Source organism: Dendrobates tinctorius, unplaced genomic scaffold (assembly GCF_039654945.1).
Source record: "Dendrobates tinctorius isolate UK_male_01 unplaced genomic scaffold, ASM3965494v1 ptg000064l, whole genome shotgun sequence".
Taxonomy (NCBI): Eukaryota; Metazoa; Chordata; class Amphibia; order Anura; family Dendrobatidae; genus Dendrobates; species Dendrobates tinctorius.
In genome coordinates this window covers 51,607,007-51,628,018 of record NW_027361732.1, presented here as the reverse complement: position 1 = coordinate 51,628,018, position 21,012 = coordinate 51,607,007, and the positions used below count along the sequence as shown (strand labels likewise).

Sequence of the window (21,012 nt, the reverse complement as noted above, 5' to 3'; positions counted from 1 at the left end):
AAAGTTGCTTTTTGTAAAACCACGTGGTAGCCAACAATCAGAACAAACAAGCCTGACTCAAGTTTCACCCATTATTGCCATTTTAACATGGGCTTGTATCTTGTAAAATTAAAACTGAGATAATTGTACTTGATCCCTAGAACTAAAGTGAGAAAGTTAATCGATGAGATGGATAATTTCATATGTCCTATATGTCTTATTTTCAGAGACGTGATGTTGCTAAAACCGTATTTTGCCTAGTGTTGGTGTTTGCCATTTGCTGGCTTCCCCTGCACCTTAGTAAGATGATCAGGTTTATATTTGACTACAGAGAATATACTATCACCTGTGATCTCCTAAGGTAAGAGTGTATTGCATTGAAAATGCTGAATTTCATATTTATATAATTTTTGTAAGACCAAACCTCTTATAGTACTATTTACCACAATGGTTTGATTGTTTCTCTGGCATTTGCCCCAATTTCATAAAGACAGTTTCTCTTTTGTAACTAAAATACCCCAGGGATCAATTAATTACTACAATTTGGGCTTCTAAAAAAACTCAGATAATAAACTACATTTACCAGTGGAAGTTGAAGCCAACCATCCAATGTAATATTACATGATAAATAAATGAGCTGCCATGAAATACACAGACAGACCAGCAGAGCAGGAGCCTTTGATACTAAGCAACACTAATTTAGGACTTTTAGAGGGGTTTCTGATCTAGAAACCCTCCTCTATGATGTCCATATTCCATAACGTGGTACATATAAATGGGTTGTCTTAGTGAGATAACCCTGTTAAACAAGTTCAGATGTAAGTGGAGCTTGGTTGGAGTTGACCCAGCCCAAGAAATTCAGATAATATACCCTACAAAGATTGCATAAATTATAGCACAAATTTGCTCTAGTCCATTACTGGAGTACTTTTTCTATCTCTAATGCATGGCCAGATCAAAGATGGGCCAAATTCATATCCCTCTCAATAAATGTGGTGCATCTTCCTCCAGCAGACTCTGATTCAAGACTGCCATATAATAAATCAAGGCTTGAGGAATCCCCTTATTATTTCCTTTAGTTCTTAGGTTCAGTAGAAGATATAACGCAGACAGAAGGGGCAGCACTGGTTATCTCAGTGGACATGTCTGGGGAACCGCAGTGTGTGTGTATGTCTTTTTCAGAATGTGGGATATTCTTTCCGGATAGTAACGATGGGCCGCAGGTGTGTACCGTGATGTTGCACCGGAAAAGAGTCTCTGGTCAGCAGGACTCAAAGAGTCAGGTGACTCTGACAGGAACTCCTCTTACTTTCTGTCTGACCGAGAAAATGGTCCAGGTTCGCTGTAAACATGGGGCCACTGGGAACTATGCAGTAGACAGAGTAATGTTTGACGCATCCCACAGCGTTAAGTGCCAAGGTGGCAGTATACCACCAGACTTAGTGTATGCCTTGGAGAAGCGCCGGGAGTTTGTTGTGTTTGACGATTTATGGCAGGGGGATGGAGACGTTTCTACTGTTGAGCTAGCAGACATTGAGACAGTGACACCTCCTAAAGTCGACAGGTCAAATGTAGAAGGGACCGGAAGAGGGGGTGCGTCGACCCAACTTACGGACCTGACATCTCATGACACGATTGATGGTGAGCTGGTAGATGAGACGACTGGAGTAGACACATGGTCAGACGATGACTGGAGGGTTCACTCGACTGATGGGGTTGACCCAATGGTACCAGTTGAAGATATAATTAGAGATGTAGTGGTGCGACAGGTGATGGCCAAAAAAGAACAAGACCATGAGATACAGTTGATAAAAGAGACAGTGGAAGAACATCTCGAACGAGAGAGGGTCATGAGACAAATGGCCGAGCACAGGGTGGAGGGGCTCGAAAAAGAAGTCTTGGAGCTCAGAGGTCACCTGTCAACCTGGCAAAGCATGAACAAGACCCTTAGGGAGGAGATGGAAGAACTCAGAGGAGTAGTAAAAGGTCTTCTGCGGGAGTAGAGCTTGGACAAAAATTTACAGCGGCCGGGCCCGAGTGATAACAAGACGGAACTGCCAGTACCCATCTTGGCAAAGGGTCGTGAAGAGATAAAATCTCATGAAGTTTATGAGCTTAGAATTGAAGAAGACAGTCACCCGGTCGGGTCAACTGTAGTGAGAGAAGTGTCCGTGATAAAACCAGAGCCTTCTGTCCAGGAAGAGAGCAAGACCACAACCTTCAAGTCTGTGATTGACGTGCCCGAGGATATGCAAGAAGCCTGTGCTGAGGAAGGGGTGCATCAGGCTTTTAAGGATGCTGTCAAAGCGTGTAAGGTGCACTGGGCGCCTGAGACTCGGCAGTTGGTGATAATAGCAGCCAGGGAAGATACTGCAAACTGGGTAGCTGTCCTGAAAGAGATGCATTTCCAATGTCTCCACGCCAAACAGTTGGTCAGGCAGAGTATTATGAAAGCTGCTCGATGCCTAGAGTTAGCAAGGGAGGTTATGGATTGGCTGGGTTTGCGGAAAGATGTAATTCCGGTACCCAAAGGTCTGATTGGGAGAATCATTGGAAGACTCGGGAAGGTAATGCAAGACCTTGTTAATATCTCTGGTTTAGTGAGGGTGAGGATCCCTCCAGATGATGAAGACCAGGTATCCAGTGAAGAGGGTAGGATTCCCATCATGGTGGTTGGCTCCGTGGAAAGCCTGAGAAATTTTCGGATGCTCTTGGAGTATCAAGTGGGGTACTGTTATGAATGGGTCACCGAGGAGGAAAAAACTTATACAAGCTAAGCCCAGAAAAACCAGAGAGGTTGGTAACTATGCAGATTGCAGATCCCTGATCCTAACCACACAACTAGCAGCAGCCGTGGAGTGTACCTACAATGAACCTAGACGCCTCGTCACGGCCGGAGGACTAAATAAGCCTAAAGCAAGAAAAGGGGAAAACTAACTGCCCCAGAGCAGACCCCAAAGGAATAGACAGCCCCCACACATGTATTGACGGTGAAACAAGATGAAGACACAAACACAGGCAGGAAAATAGGCTGCGCAAACGATGGGGCCCAAACTAAGTAGAAAGGAGAGGAAAGGAAAGACACTGTCTGCAATCTGCCCAAAACCCTACAAAATAATGTCCAACACTTCGGATAACAAAATTAACCCTGAAGTCACTAGACTTCTCCCGCTATATTAGCACTCTGAAATATTCTGAGACAGAGCAAAAAGAGGCCAATCTAATAAGGGACAAAAAGCAAATAGGCAAATACGGATAACTAAGAGTGGAAATTCAGCACATCCCCAGCCGGGCTGGCTGACCACACAAAAAACTGAATAGAACAACAAAATCAAGTGTGAACATTAGCAGAAAAACTTAGCTTGAGTTGACTGGAACAGAGCTGAGAACCAAGATTTGACAAGCAGAAGGAATCACCAGCAGCAGAGTAGGGCGTCGGCTGTCTTAAATGCAATCTAAGATTCCTGAGGTCCAATCATCATCCTCATTATTAACTGGCAGATCTCTACTGGTTAAATCAGCCTCACTAACTCCTGTTACCACCAGAGGGAGCCCGGAAGGAGACCTCACAACTGGTAGACGAGAAAATGAACTCACAACAGTCCCCTCCCCTTGAGGAGGGGTCACCGAACCCTCATCCTCGCCACCAGGCCGATCAGGATGGGCCCGGTGAAAAGCACAAACCAATCTATTGGCATGAATATCAGAGGCAGAGACCCAAGAATTATCCTCCTGGCTATAACCCTTCCATTTGACCAAATACTGGAGTCTCCGTCTAACCAAACGAGAATCCAATATTTTCTCTACCTCATATTCTACATTGCCTTCAACTAACACAGGGTCAGGAGGTGCTGCCATAGGAACCACTGGCTCAACAAACCTCTTCAACAGTGATTTGTGAAATACGTTATGGATCTTGAACATAACTGGAAGAGCCAATCGAAAAGAAACAGGATTAAGAATCTCCAAAATCTTATAAGGTCCAATAAATCTTGGCTTAAATTTTGGAGATGCAACCTTCATAGGAATATTCTTAGATGACAACCAAACCATATCACCCACTTTAAACCGGCGACCAATGGTCCTATGCCGGTTGGAAAATCGCTGGGCCTTTTCCTTAGAGAGTGACAACTTATCCACCACTTGGTCCCATATCTGCTGCATTCTCTCAACCACAGTGTCCACACCTGGGCAAGATGAAGATTCCACTTGCCTTGAAGAGAATCGAGGATGAAACCCAAAATTACAGAAAAAGGGTGACATCAAAGTGGCAGAACTAGCTCTATTGTTCAGCGCGAATTCGGCCAAGGGCAAAAATGAGACCCGATCAGCAGATATAAAACATCTTAAATAAGACTCCAAGGTCTGGTTTGTTCTCTCAGTCTGTCCATTGGTCTGGGGATGAAACGCGGAGGAGAAGGATAACTGAATTCCCAGACTGGAACAAAAGGCTTTCCAGAATCTGGAAACAAACTGAACTCCTCTGTCGGACACAATGTTCTCAGGAATCCCATGTAACCGAACCACCTGTTGTAAAAACAAGGGCACCAACTCAGCGGAAGATGGCAACTTTGGGAGTGGTACAAGATGGACCATCTTCGAAAATCTATCACAAATCACCCAGATAACAGTCATTCTCTGAGAGACAGGAAGATCAGAAATAAAATCCATTGAGATATGGGTCCATGGCCTCTTGGGCACCGGCAGGGGCATCAGCAACCCACTAGAACGAGAACAGGGTTTAGACCGAGAACAAGTCCCACAGGACTGTACAAAATTCCTGACATCACGAGATAAGGCAGGCCACCAAAAGGACCGACTCACCAAATCACTGGTACCAAAAATACCTGGATGACCAGCCAATGTGGAGCAATGAATTTCAGACATCACTCTCTTTCTCCACTGGTCAGGAACATACAATTTTCCCATAGGGCAATGCTCAGGTTTATCCTCCTGAAATTCCTCCAGGGCGAGTCTCAAATCCGAAGAAATGGCAGAAATAACTACCCCTTCACCTAGGATGGTAGTAGGCTCGGTCACATTAAGAGAATCGGCAAAGAAACTCCTAGAAAGGGCGTCTGCCTTAACATTCTTAGTGCCCGGAAGAAAAGAGACCACAAAATTAAAACGCGTGAAAAACAAGGCCCATCTAGCCTGTCTAGGATTCAAGCATTTGGCCGACTCCAGATAAATCAAATTCTTGTGATCGGTGAGGACCACAACTTGATGTCTAGCTCCCTCCAACCAATGTATCCACTCTTCAAATGCCCATTTCATGGCCAACAATTCACGATTCCCCACGTCATAGTTGCGTTCATATGGGGAGAACTTTCGAGAAAAGAAGGCACAGGGATTCATCTTAGAAGTCACAGGGTCTTTTTGGGACAAAACAGCTCCTGCATCAATCTCAGAAGCATCTACCTCCACCTGAAATGGAAGTGAGACATCAGGTTGCCGTAAAACCGGAGCTGAAGTAAATCTCTGCTTAAGCTCCTGAAATGCTGAGACAGCCTCAGGAGACCAATTCAACACATCAGCGCCCTTCTTGGTCAGATCAGTCAGTGGTTTGACAATACCAGAAAAATTACCTATAAATTTACGATAGAAATTAGCAAAACCCAAAAACTTCTGGAGGGCCTTCAAAGAAGTAGGCTGAACCCAATCATAAATGGCCTGTACCTTGGCCGGGTCCATTTCAATAGTCGATGGAGACAAGATAAATCCCAAAAATGAAATCCTCTGTACACCAAAGAGGCATTTCAATCCCTTAACAAACAGGGAGTTCTCCCTCAAAAGCCGGAACACAGTCCGGACGTGTTCCACATGAGAATCCCAATCACTGGAAAAGATCAAAATATCATCCAGATAGATGATCAAAAACTTATCCACAAAGTCACGGAAAATATCATTCATAAAGGACTGGAAGACAGAAGGGGCATTAGTGAGCCCAAAAGGCATCACCAGGTACTCAAAATGTCCCTCCGGAGTATTAAACGCCGTCTTCCATTCATCCCCGTGCTTGATGCGAATAAGATTATATGCCCCCCTGAGGTCAAGCTTAGTAACCCAGCAGGAACTCTTAACTCTGGAGAATAAATCAGACATCAGAGGTAACGGGTACTGATATTTAACCGTCATCTTGTTAAGGGAACGATAATCAATACATGGACTTAATGAACCATCTTTCTTGGCCACAAAAAATACCCAGCACCTAAAGGTGACGAGAATGGTCTAATATGACCCTTCTCCAATGACCCCTTAATATGGGATCGCATAGCATCATGTTCGGGTACTGATAAGTTGAAAAGCCGACCCTTGGGAAATTTACACCCAGGCATCAACTCAATTGCACTGTCATAACTACTATGAGGAGGCAAAGATGCAGACTTACTCTCACTAAATACATCAGAAAAATCGGCCAGATAATCAGGAATATCATGAGACTGAGGAGAGGTGGAGAAAACAGGAGCATCCCTAAGAACACACTGACAACCCCAACTCACCACAGACCCAGATTTCCAATCCAAAACTGGATTATGAGTTTGCAACCAGGAAAAACCCAGAACAATAGTATCATGCAAATTATGCAGCACCAAAAATTTATAATTTTCTTGGTGGTCTGGGGCAACTCGCATTGTCACCTGGGTCCAAAACTGAGGTTTATTCTCCACCAAAGGAGTAGCATCAATACCCCTCAAAGGAATAGGCGTCCGCAGAGGCGTCATGGAAAAACCACAACGTTTAGCAAAGTCCAAATCCATCATTCAACGCTGCTCCTGAATCCACAAAAGCCTTCATGGAAAACGTGGATAAGGAGCAGATCAGAGTAATTGCCAGAAGGAACTTAGGTTGTACACTGCCCACAGCAAATGTGTGTGCAAAACGTTTCTCTCGTTTAGGGCAGACAGAAATAGTATGAGAGACGTCCCCACAGAAAAAACACAGCTTACTACACCTTCTAAACTCCTGACGTTGCGCCCTAGACAAAACCCCATCATATTGCATAGGTTCAGACATTTGTTCAAAAGGTGGCAGCACCTCCCATGTAGTTTTACGTTCACGTAAACGCCGATCAACTTGAATGGCTAATGACATAGAATCATCCAGACCAGAGGGAACAGGAAATCCCACCATAACATCTTTTACGGTCTCTGATAAACCCTTCCGAAAGAGAGCTGCCAATGCACTATCATTCCATGTAGTAAGGACCGCCCACTTTCAGAATTTTTGACAGTATAACTCTGCAGAATTCTGACCCTGGTTTAATGCCAACAGGGTTCTCTCAGCTTGATCAACAGCATTAGGTTCATCATACAACAACCCCAAGGCTTGAAAAAATGCATCCACATTAGTCAGAATAGGATTTTCAGGTGTCAGAGAAAAAGCCCAATTCTGGGGATCGCCGCGCAGCAAGGAGATGACAATTTTAACCTGCTGCGCTGAGCTCCCCGATGAGTTAGGCTTCAAGGCAAGAAATAATTTACAATTATTCTTAAAATTCACAAATTTAGACTGATCCTCAGAAAAAACATCAGGAGTAGGGATCTTAGGTTAAGTAGCATGTGACTGAATGAGGTAGGTGGAAATTCCCTGCACTTCAGCAGCAAGTTGCTCCACACAATCAGACAATTGCTTAATCTCCATTAGGGAAAAAAAAATCCTCCAACGGCCCCAGAGAAAAAGAGGAAAAAATACATTAATAAAAAAAATTCTGACACTTTATTTTTAACAACTTTTTCCCGCTTTTGAGTACCCTAGAATCTGTGGTATGGCTGGTGATTCTGTTATGAATGGGTCACAAAGGAGGAAAAAACTTAAGCAAGCAAAGCCCAGAAAAACCAGAGAGGTTGGTAACTATGCAGATTGCAGATCCCTGATCCTAACCACACAACTAGCAGCAGCCGTGGAGCGTACCTACGATGAACCTAGACGCCTCGTCATGGCCGGAGGACTAAATAAGCCTAAAGCAAGAAAAGGGGAAAACTAACTGCCCCAGAGCAGACCCCAAAGGAATAGACAGCCCCCACACATGTATTGACGGTGAAACAAGATGAAGACACAAACACAGGCAGGAAAATAGGCTGAGCAAACGATGGGGCCCAAACTAACTAGAAAGGAGAGGAAAGGAAAGACACTGTCTGCAATCTGCCCAAAACCCTACAAAATAATGTCCAACACTTCTGATAACAAAATTAACCCTGAAGTCACTAGACTTCTCCCACTATATCAGCACTGAAATATTCTGAGACAGAGCAAAAAGAGGCCAATCTAATAAGGGACAAAAAGCAAATTGGCAAATACGAATAAATAAGAGTGGAAATTCAGCACAGCCCCAGCCGGGGCAGGCTGACCACACAAAATAAAGAAAAGAACAACAAAATCAAGTGTGAACATTAGCAGAAAAACTTAGCTTGAGCTGACTGGAACAGAGCTGAGAACCAAGACCTGACAAGCAGAAGGAATCACCAGCACCAGAGTAGGGCGTCGGCTGTCTTAAATCCAATCTGAGATTGCTGAGGTCCAATCATCATCCTCATTATCAGGTGGCAGATCTCTACTGATTAAATCAGCCTCACTACCTCCTGTTACCACCAGAGGGAGCCCAGAAGGAGAACTCACAACTGGTAGACCAGAAAATGAACTCACAACAGGGTACCTCCAAGAGATTGGGCAGTTGAGGCTGGCTCGTCTGCAGATCAGTAAAGAGGTATGGAACACCAGGTGGCGGCCGCCTTGAACCCAAGATGTAAGGTCCCAAAGGGTCCCTCCAAGTAGTGACATGGCAGGTGGCCGAAGAATGTCAGCAAGGCAGGGACATCAAAAATCGGCGAGTTGCAATTTTACTGGCAAGACGAAACTGAAGGACCTTAGCTCCTGTGAGACACTAAATGGGTCAGACTCAGGCCAGACAGTTGATGCGACTGGGAGTGGGACTTCTGACTGTACCCTCTGGGAGAGACGGTCAGTGAGAGAAAGGTCAGGTGACGAAGCGCACTGCAGACAGGTGGAGACTAAAGAGTGTCTGGTCACGCTGACGGACTTTGACGGGAAGGCCAAAGACTAAGGCAGATATTCTGACCACTGGGGGCGGGGAAGGCCTAACGTAGGGATGAGGCCATATGACAGACAGAGACGGTTCTCTTGACCTGTTGGGCAAGGTATAATGAGTGCCTGGTCTCGAGACCCTGGTATAACGTTGTGTGTTCAACCCCTCAAGTTTGAACAGAGGGGGAGGTATGTGGTGTCCGCTAGGGGGCGCTGTGTGGGTGTCCCAGGAGAGAGAATGAGTGGCAGGGTGTTGAATGATCATTATGTATCCCAAGGTAGGTGGCCTTGGGATGGAAGCTTGAATATGTGTGTTGATCAGCAGAGGTACTGCTGAGATTTCATTACACTGTCAGGGAGAGCTTTCCAGGTAGCTGGTGAGACAGGTGTGACCAGCTACCTACAAACTCACCTAGGGGCGGGTATCTAGAATGCCATAGTAACGTATATGTGTGTGAATGATTGAAGGACGTGTGATGAGGTCATAGCCATGTGATCCAGTGGGTGTGGCTACGGACCATATAAGGTGGCCAGGGTAGGTCACATGAGTGAATGCTTGGACCCGATTGGTCCATATGGAAAGTCTCCCTGGAAGATGTGGCTGCCTTCCTAAAAGCATATGTGGATGCTGTGTTTAATGGCTGCAAGTGTCTGAGAGTTCCCAGGGGAGGGATTGGATGTCTGCAGTGAGGTGAAACAACCATGAGGTAACCCTGACGGGGTGAGAAAATTGTGAGGCTAGAGAGCCTGCATATTGGAAATTGCATAACCTGTTTGACTACAGGGTTAACAGAGTGGAGCTTTGTCATGGACGCTATGCTGTTTGATATGAACTCTCTGTTGCTGGTCATGTTTTATGATGCCTGAATAAACCACATGGACTGTTGATGTTTTTTATGAAAACCAGTGCCGGATCTGGTTATTTGGCTGCAAAGCGAGTATCCACAACCTGAATGACGAGCGCTACCTTACTATATATATATATATATATATATACATATACACAGTATATACCATTTGTATAAGTAAATACAATAGACTAGGTTTTCACATACAGTAAAATGGTGTAGACTGTTGCACACCAGCTCAGGGTATGAGATAAGGTATACTCTTTAGCCGTATACACTGGATGCATGGAGCCCTATGAATACCTTTGGCATACGTGCCAGGAGCTTTTTTTTATATATAATTTAGCAAAACTATTCTTACAACATCATCTTGTGTGACTGTGACAAATTTAGGAAAATAATAAACTGTAATAATGCTTTTATTATGTAAAATATTTCATACAATTTACATTCTGCATGTATTTATTTTTTTACAGATTTTTCATCTCTGTAAACTACATTGGTTTAAATATGGCTAACTTAAATTCCTGTATTAATCCAATAGCACTTTACTTGGTCAGCACAAAGTATAAAAACTGCTTCAAGGTAAGTTCTTTTACATCAGTTGTGTTAAAGGAAACCTGTCACCAGCTTTTTATGAAATAACCTACAGCCACCACCTTTCAGTGCCATGTTACAGCATTGTACAGGGTGGGCCATTTATATGGATACACCTAAATAAAATGGGAATGGTTGGTGATATCAACTTCCTGTTTGTGGCACATTAGTATATGGGAGGGGGGAAACTTTTCAAGATGGGTGGTGATCATGGTGGCCATTTTGAAGTCGGCCATTTTGGATCCAACTTTATTTTTTCCAAAGGGAAGAGGGTCATGTGACACATCAAACTTATTAAGAATTTCACAAGAAAAACAATGGTGTGCTTGGTTTTAATGTAATTTTATTCTTTCATGAGTTATTTACAAGTTTATGACCACTTATAAAATGTATTCAAAGTGCTGCCCATTGTGTTAGATTGTCAATGCAATCCTCTTCTCCCACTCTTGACAGACTGATAGCAACACCGCAGAAGAAATGCTAGTCTAAAGGGGTCAGATTCCTTGTAGGAATGCTCAGACGTGACACCCATAATGTGGTGGTGCACCATCTTGCTGGAAAAGCTCAGAGAACGTGCCATCTTCAGTGCATAAAGAGGGCAACACATCATCATCATGTAGCAATTTCAGATATCCAGTGGCATTGAGGTTTCCATTGATGAAGAATGGCCCTACTATCTTTGCACCTCATATACTACACCATACCATCAATTATGGGTGTCAGGTCCGAGCATTCCTACATGAACAGTTTCCTGGAAAGTGGATTGGCCATCGTAGGCCAGTTGAATGGCCACCAAGGTCTCCCAATATGACCCCCTTAGACTTTTATCTTTGGGGTCATCTGAAGTCAATTGTCTATGCTGTGAAGATAGGAGATGTGCAGCATCTGAAACAATGGATACTGGAAGCCTGTGCTAGCATTTCAATACAATGGGCAGCACTTTGAACACATTTTATAAGTGGTCATAAACTTGTAAATAACTCATGAAAGAATAAAGTTACATTAAAACCAAGCACACCATTGTTGTTCTTGTGAAACTCTCAATAAGTTTAATGTGTCACATGACCCTCTTCCTATTGAAAAAAATAACGTTGGATCCAAAATGGCCAACTTCAAAATGCCCACCATGGTGACCACCCATCTTAAAAAGTTTCCCCCCTCCCATATACTAATGTGCCACAAGCAGGAAGTTGATATCAGCAACCATTCCCATTTTACTTAGGTTTATCCATATAAATGGCCCACCCTGTAGAATGTAGTCACGTGAGACTGAAAGGTGGTGGCCTTAGGTTATATCGGAAAAAACTGGTGACAGATTCCCATTAATGTAAAATAATTCACACTAGTAGTAGGCTTTGTTGAATACCAACTCATAATAAGATGATTATAATGAAGTGTAAAGATATAGTGCCCCATGTGATTTCTGACAAGCGAACAAAAAAAGGTAAACATGTTTTTATGATTGCATTTATGGTTCATTTCACATCTCCTTTGCTCTTATTTGCATTTTGTATCAAATTTCTAACATCTACAGTGCAACATAAAATCCAATATTAAAATAAATAGCAAATAAGTTATGTCCGATATTAAATGTTTTCTATTATTACTTTTTAATTCAGTTTGATTGCCATTTCTAAGAATATTTCAGAATGATGAATCTGAAGTAACCTAGATTTATAGATCGTGAAATAAAATAAAAAATAAGCAAGCAAGTTTATAATGTTAAGGGTTTTTTTTTCATTTTTTTACTTACTCCACTGAAAAGCCATTCATCCTTAATAATGATATGGTCAAGATGCAATTAATGGTACTCTGTCACCAGGTTTTTATTACCCCATCTGAGAGTAGTAAAATATAGAGGAAGAGACCCTAATTACAGCACTGTGTCACTTACTGGTCTGCATACTGTCATTTTAATATTTTATCTGCTTCAGATATAATCCCACCGCTGATTGCCAGCTTTATGCTTATGCACCGTGTACACAGAAAGCTGGCAATCAGTATTGGGGGTGGGGATATACAGAGCTCATATTGCTTGACCATCTGGCGCAGCTTTACTAGTTCTCTAAAGATAATCTCCTCCTGATAAAACAGTGATTTTCTCATAACTACACTAAGGGTTCTTTTACACTTGCCGTGTTTTTGCGGGCTGTTTTTGCGGCCCCAATAGATTTCAATGGGGCCGCAAAATCGGTCCACAAAAATACATCGGAGCGCCGTGTGCCATATGGCTGTAAGGGCCGTATGTACGACCGTGATAAAATATCGAGCTTAGGCTAGTTTCACACTTGCTTTTTTTTGCAGCGCGTTTTTCCCGCAAAAAAACGCATTGAAAAAACGCATACAAAAGCATACAACTGCTGCGTTTTTTTCAAGCATTTTTATGAGCATGCATGAAAAAAACGCAGCGTTTTTATGCTTTTGTATGCGTTTTTAGTGCGTTTTTACCGCGTTTGCGTTTTTTTCCAACATTAGGTGGCCCCTCACACTAACCCAAACCATGACTTTACTAACCCTAACCCTGACCCTAACCCTAACCCTAACCCTGACCCTAACCCTAACCCTAACCCTGACCCTAACCCTTAACCAAATCATACTTAACCCTAACCCAAACCCTAAACCCTAACTAACCCTAACCCTAACCCTGACCCTAACCCTAACCCTAACCCTAACCCTGACCCTAACCCTAACCCTGACCCTAACCCTAACCCTAACCCTGACCCTAACCCTTAACAAAACCATACTTAACCCTAACCCTGACCCTAACCCTAACCCTGACCATAACCCTAACCCTAACCCTGACCCTAACCCTAACCCTAACCCTAACCCTGACCCTAACCCTTAACCAAACCATACTTAACCCTAATCCTGACCCTAACCCTGACCCTAACCCTTAACAAAACCATACTTAACCCTAACCCTGACCCTAACCCTAACCCTAACCCTAACCCTGACCCTAACCCTAACCCTAACCCTGACCCTAACCCTTAACCAAACCATACTTAACCCTAATCCTGACCCTAACCCTGACCCTAACCCTTAACAAAACCATACTTAACCCTAACCCTGACCCTAACCCTAACCCTAACCCTAACCCTGACCCTAACCCTAACCCTAACCCTGACCCTAACCCTTAACCAAACCATACTTAACCCTAATCCTGACCCTAACCCTGACCCTAACCCTTAACCAAACCATACTTAACCCTAACCCTGACCCAAACCCCAACCCTAACCCTGACCCTGACCCTAACCCTAACCCTAAACCCCCTTAACTAACCCTAACTCTAACCCAATCCCCTAAATTCCATGGTTAAAAAAAAAAAACGCATATGCAAAAAACGCATACATGAGCATGCCAGTGCGCACATATGCGCATCCATAGGCTATAATGGCCATTTTTAGCGCAAAACGTGCGCATATGTGCGCATGCGCTTTTTTGCAGGGCCAAAAAATGCAACATGCTGCGTCTGGAAAATACCAACGCACACCCCAAAAAAACGCAGCGCATGAAAATCGCATACATGCGCTTACAAGCGCGCAGGTATGCGCACCCATGTTAAATATAGGGGAAAAACGCATGCGCACATATGCGTTTTTTTCCAGCGCTAAAAAACGCAAATGTGAAACCAGCCTTACTCCATATTTTTCACGGCTCACGGACACGGTCTCCATTTAAAACAATGGTACAGCGAAAACAACAGTAACTTGTTTTTGCGGTACACCGTATTTGCGGATTGCCATTTTTTTCCCTCCAATTTGTTACAACAGGGAAAAACGGCGATCCAAGAAGGTTTTTTGCAGCCCGTTTTTGTGGGAGACCACAAAAATCACGGCAATACGACCCGCAAAAACGGCCCGCAAAAAACCTGGCATGTATAAAAGAACCCTAAGCAGAGCAGTAAGTGACACATTACTGGAGCTAGGGTCACTGTCTCTACATCATCGTGCTCCCAGATTAGGTAGCAAAAACCTGGTGACAGATTTCTTTTAAAGGTAGAAATATAAGTCTGTCAAATAGCTGTAAGCTTAGTCCATCAACTATGGATTTTTTTCATTTTTCTGTTTTATTTTTCACCCCCAAAAATTTAGTCATTAAGAGAAAAAAAAAGAAAGTTTCATAATTCACAAACCTTTGCCATGGTAAGCTTTTCATTTCTACAATCAGATGTACATTTTAACCACTTCACGACCATGGACATATTTATACATCCAAGCGATTTTGCGCACATAGGCTGTGCTCGCGCAATCGCCATCGCCATCAAGTGTTAACTGATTCAGACAGCTGACACCGCTCCCAGCACTTTAACCCCCTAAATGCAGCGATTGCAAGGTTTAGCAAGCAGGCAGAGGGAAGAAAGCCCCTCTGCCCATGGATTGGCCACCCCGTCATGATAACATCCAGATCATCAGACACTAGCAAGTGCATGATCTAAGTAACTTCTATCTGCAGGGCTGACAGACTATAGAGCATAGCAATGTTTTATAACAGTGATCAAACTGCAGAAAGTGAAAGCCTCATCTAATATATAAAGCTCAATGTGTGTATGTATTGGCATCTGCACCATCTCAGCTACAGCCACAAAATTTTGCACAGTCACACGTCTGGACCTGAGAGCGTCATAGGCTATGTTGTGAGGCGAAATTTTAACCCCGTGCATTCCAATTCACCAAACAATTTTGCCTATTATTCTTATCATTTCTATGGTGTTATCATCCTTCTGTAAAGATGGAAATAACACAATTTATTGCCGTGCCAACACAGACTACCCTCTGACACAGACTGCAGGGGGAGCCCAGTATCACACAGGATAGGATTAGATGCACAGCTCAGCAGTCAGTATCACAAAGGAGAGGATAAGGGCCCCTTTACATTTAGCGATGCACCAGCGATCCCGACAACGATATGACTCAGTCATGATCGCTGGTGCATCGCTAAATGGTCGTTAGTGAGCTGCCAAACAGGCAGATCTCAGCAGTGATGCAGCGACGCAGCAGCGGTCGGTACTTACCTGTCAGACGCGGCAATGAAGACGTCCTCCGCCCGCGTCCACGTGTCACTCGTCGCCGCCAGCAGGAAGCCGACGACGAGAAATGGACCAGGCCGATCTTGCGCGATCACCGATAACCAGTGGGGGAGCCGGTCGGAGGTAAGTATCACATGTAGCGATACCGCTAGCAATATCGCTGCTGCGTCACAAAATCAGTGACGCTTTAGCAATATTGCTAGCGATATCGCTATGTGTAAAGCCCCCTTTAGACACATGGCTCAGCAGTCAGTATCACACAGGATAGGATTAGATACACAGCTCAGCAGTCAGTATCACACAGGATAGGAATAGATACACGGCTCAGCAGTCAGTATCACACAGGATAGGATTAGATACACAGCTCAGCAGTCAGTATCACAGAGGAGAGGATTAGACACACGGCTCAGCAGTCAGTATCACACAGGATAGGATTAGATACACAGCTCAGCAGTCAGTATCACACAGGATAGGATTAGATACACAACTCAGCAGTCAGTATCACACAGGATAGGAATAGATACACGGCTCAGCAGACAGTATCACACAGGATAGGATTAGATACAAAGCTCAGCACACAGTATCACACAGAATAGGATTACTTACACAGCTCAGCAGACGGTATCACACAAGATAGGATTACATACACTGCTTAGCAATCAGTATCACACAGGATAGGATTAGATACACTGCTGAGCAGTCAGTAACACGCGATAGGATTAGATACACAGCTCAGCAGAAAGTATCACACAGGAGAGGATTTGGTACACAGCTCCGCAGACATTATCACACAGGATAGGGTTATATACACAGCTCAGAAACAGGATGTGCCAAAGGAGAGGACATTTTCATTCCAAGAATTCCACTCATTCCATCTGATTTGTTTTTTGATTTTAAACGCCTCCAGTTTCCAGTTCAACTGCTATTTGCAATGTCCATTAACAATACTGAGGGACAGTCCTTGAAAGTAGTAGGGATCGATTTGCAATCTCCATGCTTTTCTCATGGTCAACTTTACGTGGTCTGTTCAAGAGTTGGAACTGAAAAAAATCTGTTCATCTTTGCACTGAAAGGAAAAAACAAAAATCTTGAATGAGTTGAAAATAAAATACTATCAATGCTTGGGTAATCGTTTAGTTAATTTGTGTTGCAAATCTGAAGTGTTGAATATTTGATGTGAAATGTTTTTATGTGCAATATAATCATTAGAATTTTTTATAACTAACCACAGTTGTTTACTATGCCCAGGCAACGCCAGGCTCTTCAGCTAATAGTAAAAAAAAGTAAAAAAAAGTTGTAAAAATATTTTTTTCATTTTTATGAAAAAACAGTACACATATTTGGTATCGCCACATCCAGAATGACCCGACTTATAAATCTATCCCATCAGTTAACCTCTGCAGTGAACATTATAAAAAAGGCAAAAAATGATACTTCATACCGCCGAACAAAAAGTGGAATAAAATGCTATCAAAAAGACAAATATAAATAAAAATGGTATAGCTGAAACCGCCATCTTGCCCCACAAAAAACAAGCCACAACACAAATGAATCAGCGGAAAAAAAAGTTATAGCTCTCAGAATACATTGATGCAAAAATAATTATTTATTACTTTTTCTGTAAAATAGCTTTTATTGTGTAAAAGTGCCAAAAAAAAAAAAATATATAGATGTGGTATCGCTGTAATCGTTCTGACCCAAAGAATAAAGCTGCCTTATCAAATTTACAACAAGTGGAATAACTTTAAAAAAAGACGAAAAACAATTCCTGAATTGCTGGTGTTTGTTCATTCTGCCTCACAAAAATTGGAATAGAAAGCAATAAAAAAAAAACATGTGCTCGAAAATGTTACCAGTTAAAGCATTAACTTGTCCAGCAAAAAACATGACTGTCCACAAAAATAAGGAAAAATTATAGCTCTAAAAATATGGCGATGAAAAAAGCATTTTTTAGTGTGTGGCAGCAGCCAAACTTAAAAAACAATAAATCTGGCATCAATGCAATCATACAGACCTGAAGAATAAAGTCATCTAATGACCTACAAGGCATAAAAAACTATGCAAAAAAAACCCAATTCTTCACCTGCTGTTGATTTGTGCATTCTGCCTCCCAAAGATCACAGTAAAGCTCATCTCAGATTTATTCTGCGCTCTACGGTGAGCGCTTTCAACAGGGTTTCCATGTAAATCTCTGAAATACATGATTCAGACGGAACCCCTGATGGAAGATTCCTATAATGAGACAGATGGAAGCACTGCGGACGCTCCATAAAAGTGCCGTCGGCCACAGTTTTGTGCACTTCTGAAAAGGACAACTCTGAGCAGAGGCCAGATGACATCCAGAGTAACTCTGCTGCCTCATTATACTGAATGGATCCCTCTGAGGTTTCATCTGAATCACATCACTCAGAAATTTAGATGGAAACCCCAAAGAAAGTACTCAGCGTAGAGTGCCGGAAAAATGTGATCCCAAACGTTATGTAAAATGTCTAGTATTGACTGTAGGTGGCGCTAGTAACTGTAGAAAAGTAGTATAGCAGCAATTTCTCTGATAAAACGGTGCCTAGTTGCATTGTAGTTGCTGGGTAACTTTCAAGACAAGACAAAAAGAGTTTATGCCTATCAGTTTAGAAATTGTGGGATTTTTTGTTGTATTTTATTTTCTTCCCTGTAATTGCTTTATTGAAGGATGAAGGTCATCTTAATGGTGGTTAATGATGAAACAAAATATGCTAAATATGCTTCTGGTTTTTAATAAATCTAATTTTCAACATACAGGTTGGTCCAAAAGTAGGTGGACAGAAAATAATAAAGGACTATACAAGCAATATACTGCAGCAAATACTGCATAAATATATACATTTAATTTTTTTCACTCTCTGTGTCATTGCAGCCATTTGGTAAATTCAAAAAAGTTCATTTTTTTCTCATTAATGTACACTCTGCACCCCATCTTGTCTGAAAAAAAAGAAATGCAGAAATTTTTGCAAATTTATTAAAGAAAAACTGAAATATCACATGGTCATAAGTATTCATACTCTTTGCTTCAGTATTGCATAGAAGCACCCTTTTGAGCTAGTACAGCCATGAGTCTTCTTGGGAATGATGTGACAAGTTTTTCACACCTGGATTTCGGGATCCTTTGCCATTCTTCCATTCTTCCTTGCAGATCCTCTCCAGTTCCGTCAGTTTGGATGGTGAACATTGGTGGACAGCCATTTTCATGTCTCTCCAGAGATGCTCAATTGGGTTTAGGTCAGGGCTCTGGCTGGGCCAGTCAAGAATTGTCACATAGTTGTTCTACAGCCACTCCTTTGTTATTTTAGCTGTGTGCTTAGGGGCACTGTCTCGTTGGAAGGTGAACCTTCGGCCAAGTCTCCAAGTCTGAGTTCCAGAGTACTCTGGAAGAGGTTTCCATCCAGGATATCTCTGTACTTGGCCGCATTCATGTTTCCTTCAATGGCAACCAGATATCCAGTCCCTGCAGCTGAAAAACACCCACATAGCATGATGCTGCCACCAACATGTTTCACTGTTGGGATTGTATTGGGCAGGTGATGAGCAGTGCCTGGTTTTCTCCACACATACCACTTAGAATTATCACCAAAAAGGTCTATCTTAATCTCATCAGACCAGAGAATCTTATTTCTCATAGTTTGGGAGTCCTTCATGTGTTTTTTAGCCAACTCTATGCGGGCTTTCGTATGTCTTGCACTGAGGAGAGGCTTCCGTCGGGCCACTCCATAAAGGCCTGATTGGTCAAGGACTGTAGTGATGGTTAACTTTGTGGAACTTTCTCCCATCTCCCTACTGCATCTCTGGAGCTCAGCCACAGTGATCTTGGGGTTTTTATTTGGCTCTTCTCCCATGATTGCTCAGTTTGGCTGGACAGCCAGGTCTAGGAAGACTTCTGGTGGCCTCAAACTTATTCTAGCACCAAAAGAGAAACAACGAAGGAACAAATAGATCCAAAAAATACAATTTTATTCATACAAAATTTAAAAAGCATATAATTGCAACACAATACCACTCAATGAGATACAGAGTACATAAGGGGCGGTAAATACCTTACCCTAATTCATTAATCATAGCTGTGAATACCAGACAACTGTAAAAGGTCGCATAAGCCAGAGCATTAGGCAATAATAGATTATTAGGGTATCATTCACACTATATATAGCATAACAGGGACCAATGCCCCATATCTGAAACCCCAATGTTATAGTGGCAAAAGCATTTGCAGACAATCACTCTCTATCCCATTCAATACACAATATTTAGTGAAAACGGCTTAATATATGGCTATCCATTAAAGTCAAAGCAAATAGAAAATAGAAATAAAAAATGTCACTGTAAATACTAAGCCCGTTTACCTGCAGTCATATTGCCGTCTGGTTAACTGGATATGAAGACCTGTGACGCATCCCTATGCGCGTTTCACCACCTCTGCAGTTTCATCAGGAGGTAGGTAAGCATAGGGTCTGACCCCTTTAAATATCCCCTGCATGTGTCTCCAATCAACACCAGCTGTATCTGGCGCATCCCCGCCATGTTGTGATGCGGCGAGGCAGGCGGCGCTCAGGACGCGCGTCACACAGCAACATGATCCGGTCACATGACCGGGCATGTTGCCTGGCAACGCGATGCCCACTAGAGCACCGGCCACCACACAACAGCACAGCGCATGCGCGGTACCCGCTCAAGCCTGTAATGCTGGAGAGACTTGTTGTTCATACATAAATAGTATAATAGAAATAAAGGGGATTCCTCCCGCATAAATGTAAGATATCTAATGCCTTACTCAAAAGTTTTTGATGGCAGAACAGACATTGCCATGAATATATAGATTGATCACCATAACTTAAATATCACATACAAAAATGCATATTAACCATTAAAAGGCTGCTTATATCCAAATGCGCAAAAATGTGATTATTATAAGAAAATTGCCTATCCTATATTACTAAACCCATGAATCTCAAACTAAGGGGCATATAATATCACAAATCTACCAAATAATCATCAGAAATATATTAGATTGTCAATCATATGACTAAATATACATCGGGCCACTCTGCCATAAAGGCCTGATTGGTGGAGGACTGTAGCGATGGTTAACTTTGTGGAACTTTCTCCCATCTCCCTACTGCATCTCTGGAGCTCAGCCACAGTGATCTTGGGGATTTTATTTGGCTTTTCTCCCATGATTGCTCAGTTTGGCTGGACAGACAGGTCTAGGAAGACTCATGGTGGTCTCAAACTTATTCTATTTAAAGATTATAGAGGCAACTGTTATGTAAAATGTGCCCAATAAAAGCTTCAAATCAATCCTCAAAAAATGAAGTCCCCACTCAGGTCTGTCACCTGTCAATGTAAACATAAGGGGTTTCCACATTACTGGTAGTACAAAGGCTCTGGAACAGCAAAACAGCTCTTCACACCCCAAAAGAACTCCAGCTAATTCAGTGCTTTTAAATCCAAATGCCCCTCTCTCTTCTGAGCCCCACAGTTTGCCAA

General features: G+C 42.7%; 1 protein-coding gene across 1 annotated transcript in view; it reads left to right on the top strand.

Moving 5' to 3' along the window:
• The window catches only part of EDNRB (endothelin receptor type B), a 110,524-nt gene that overhangs the window by 82,559 nt on the left and 6,953 nt on the right, over window positions 1-21,012 (top strand). Inside the window, exons 6-7 of the mRNA XM_073580431.1 lie at window positions 207-340; window positions 10,349-10,457. Of these exons, the coding sequence (XP_073436532.1) occupies window positions 207-340; window positions 10,349-10,457 (243 nt within the window). The remainder of the gene's footprint in view (window positions 1-206; window positions 341-10,348; window positions 10,458-21,012) is intronic.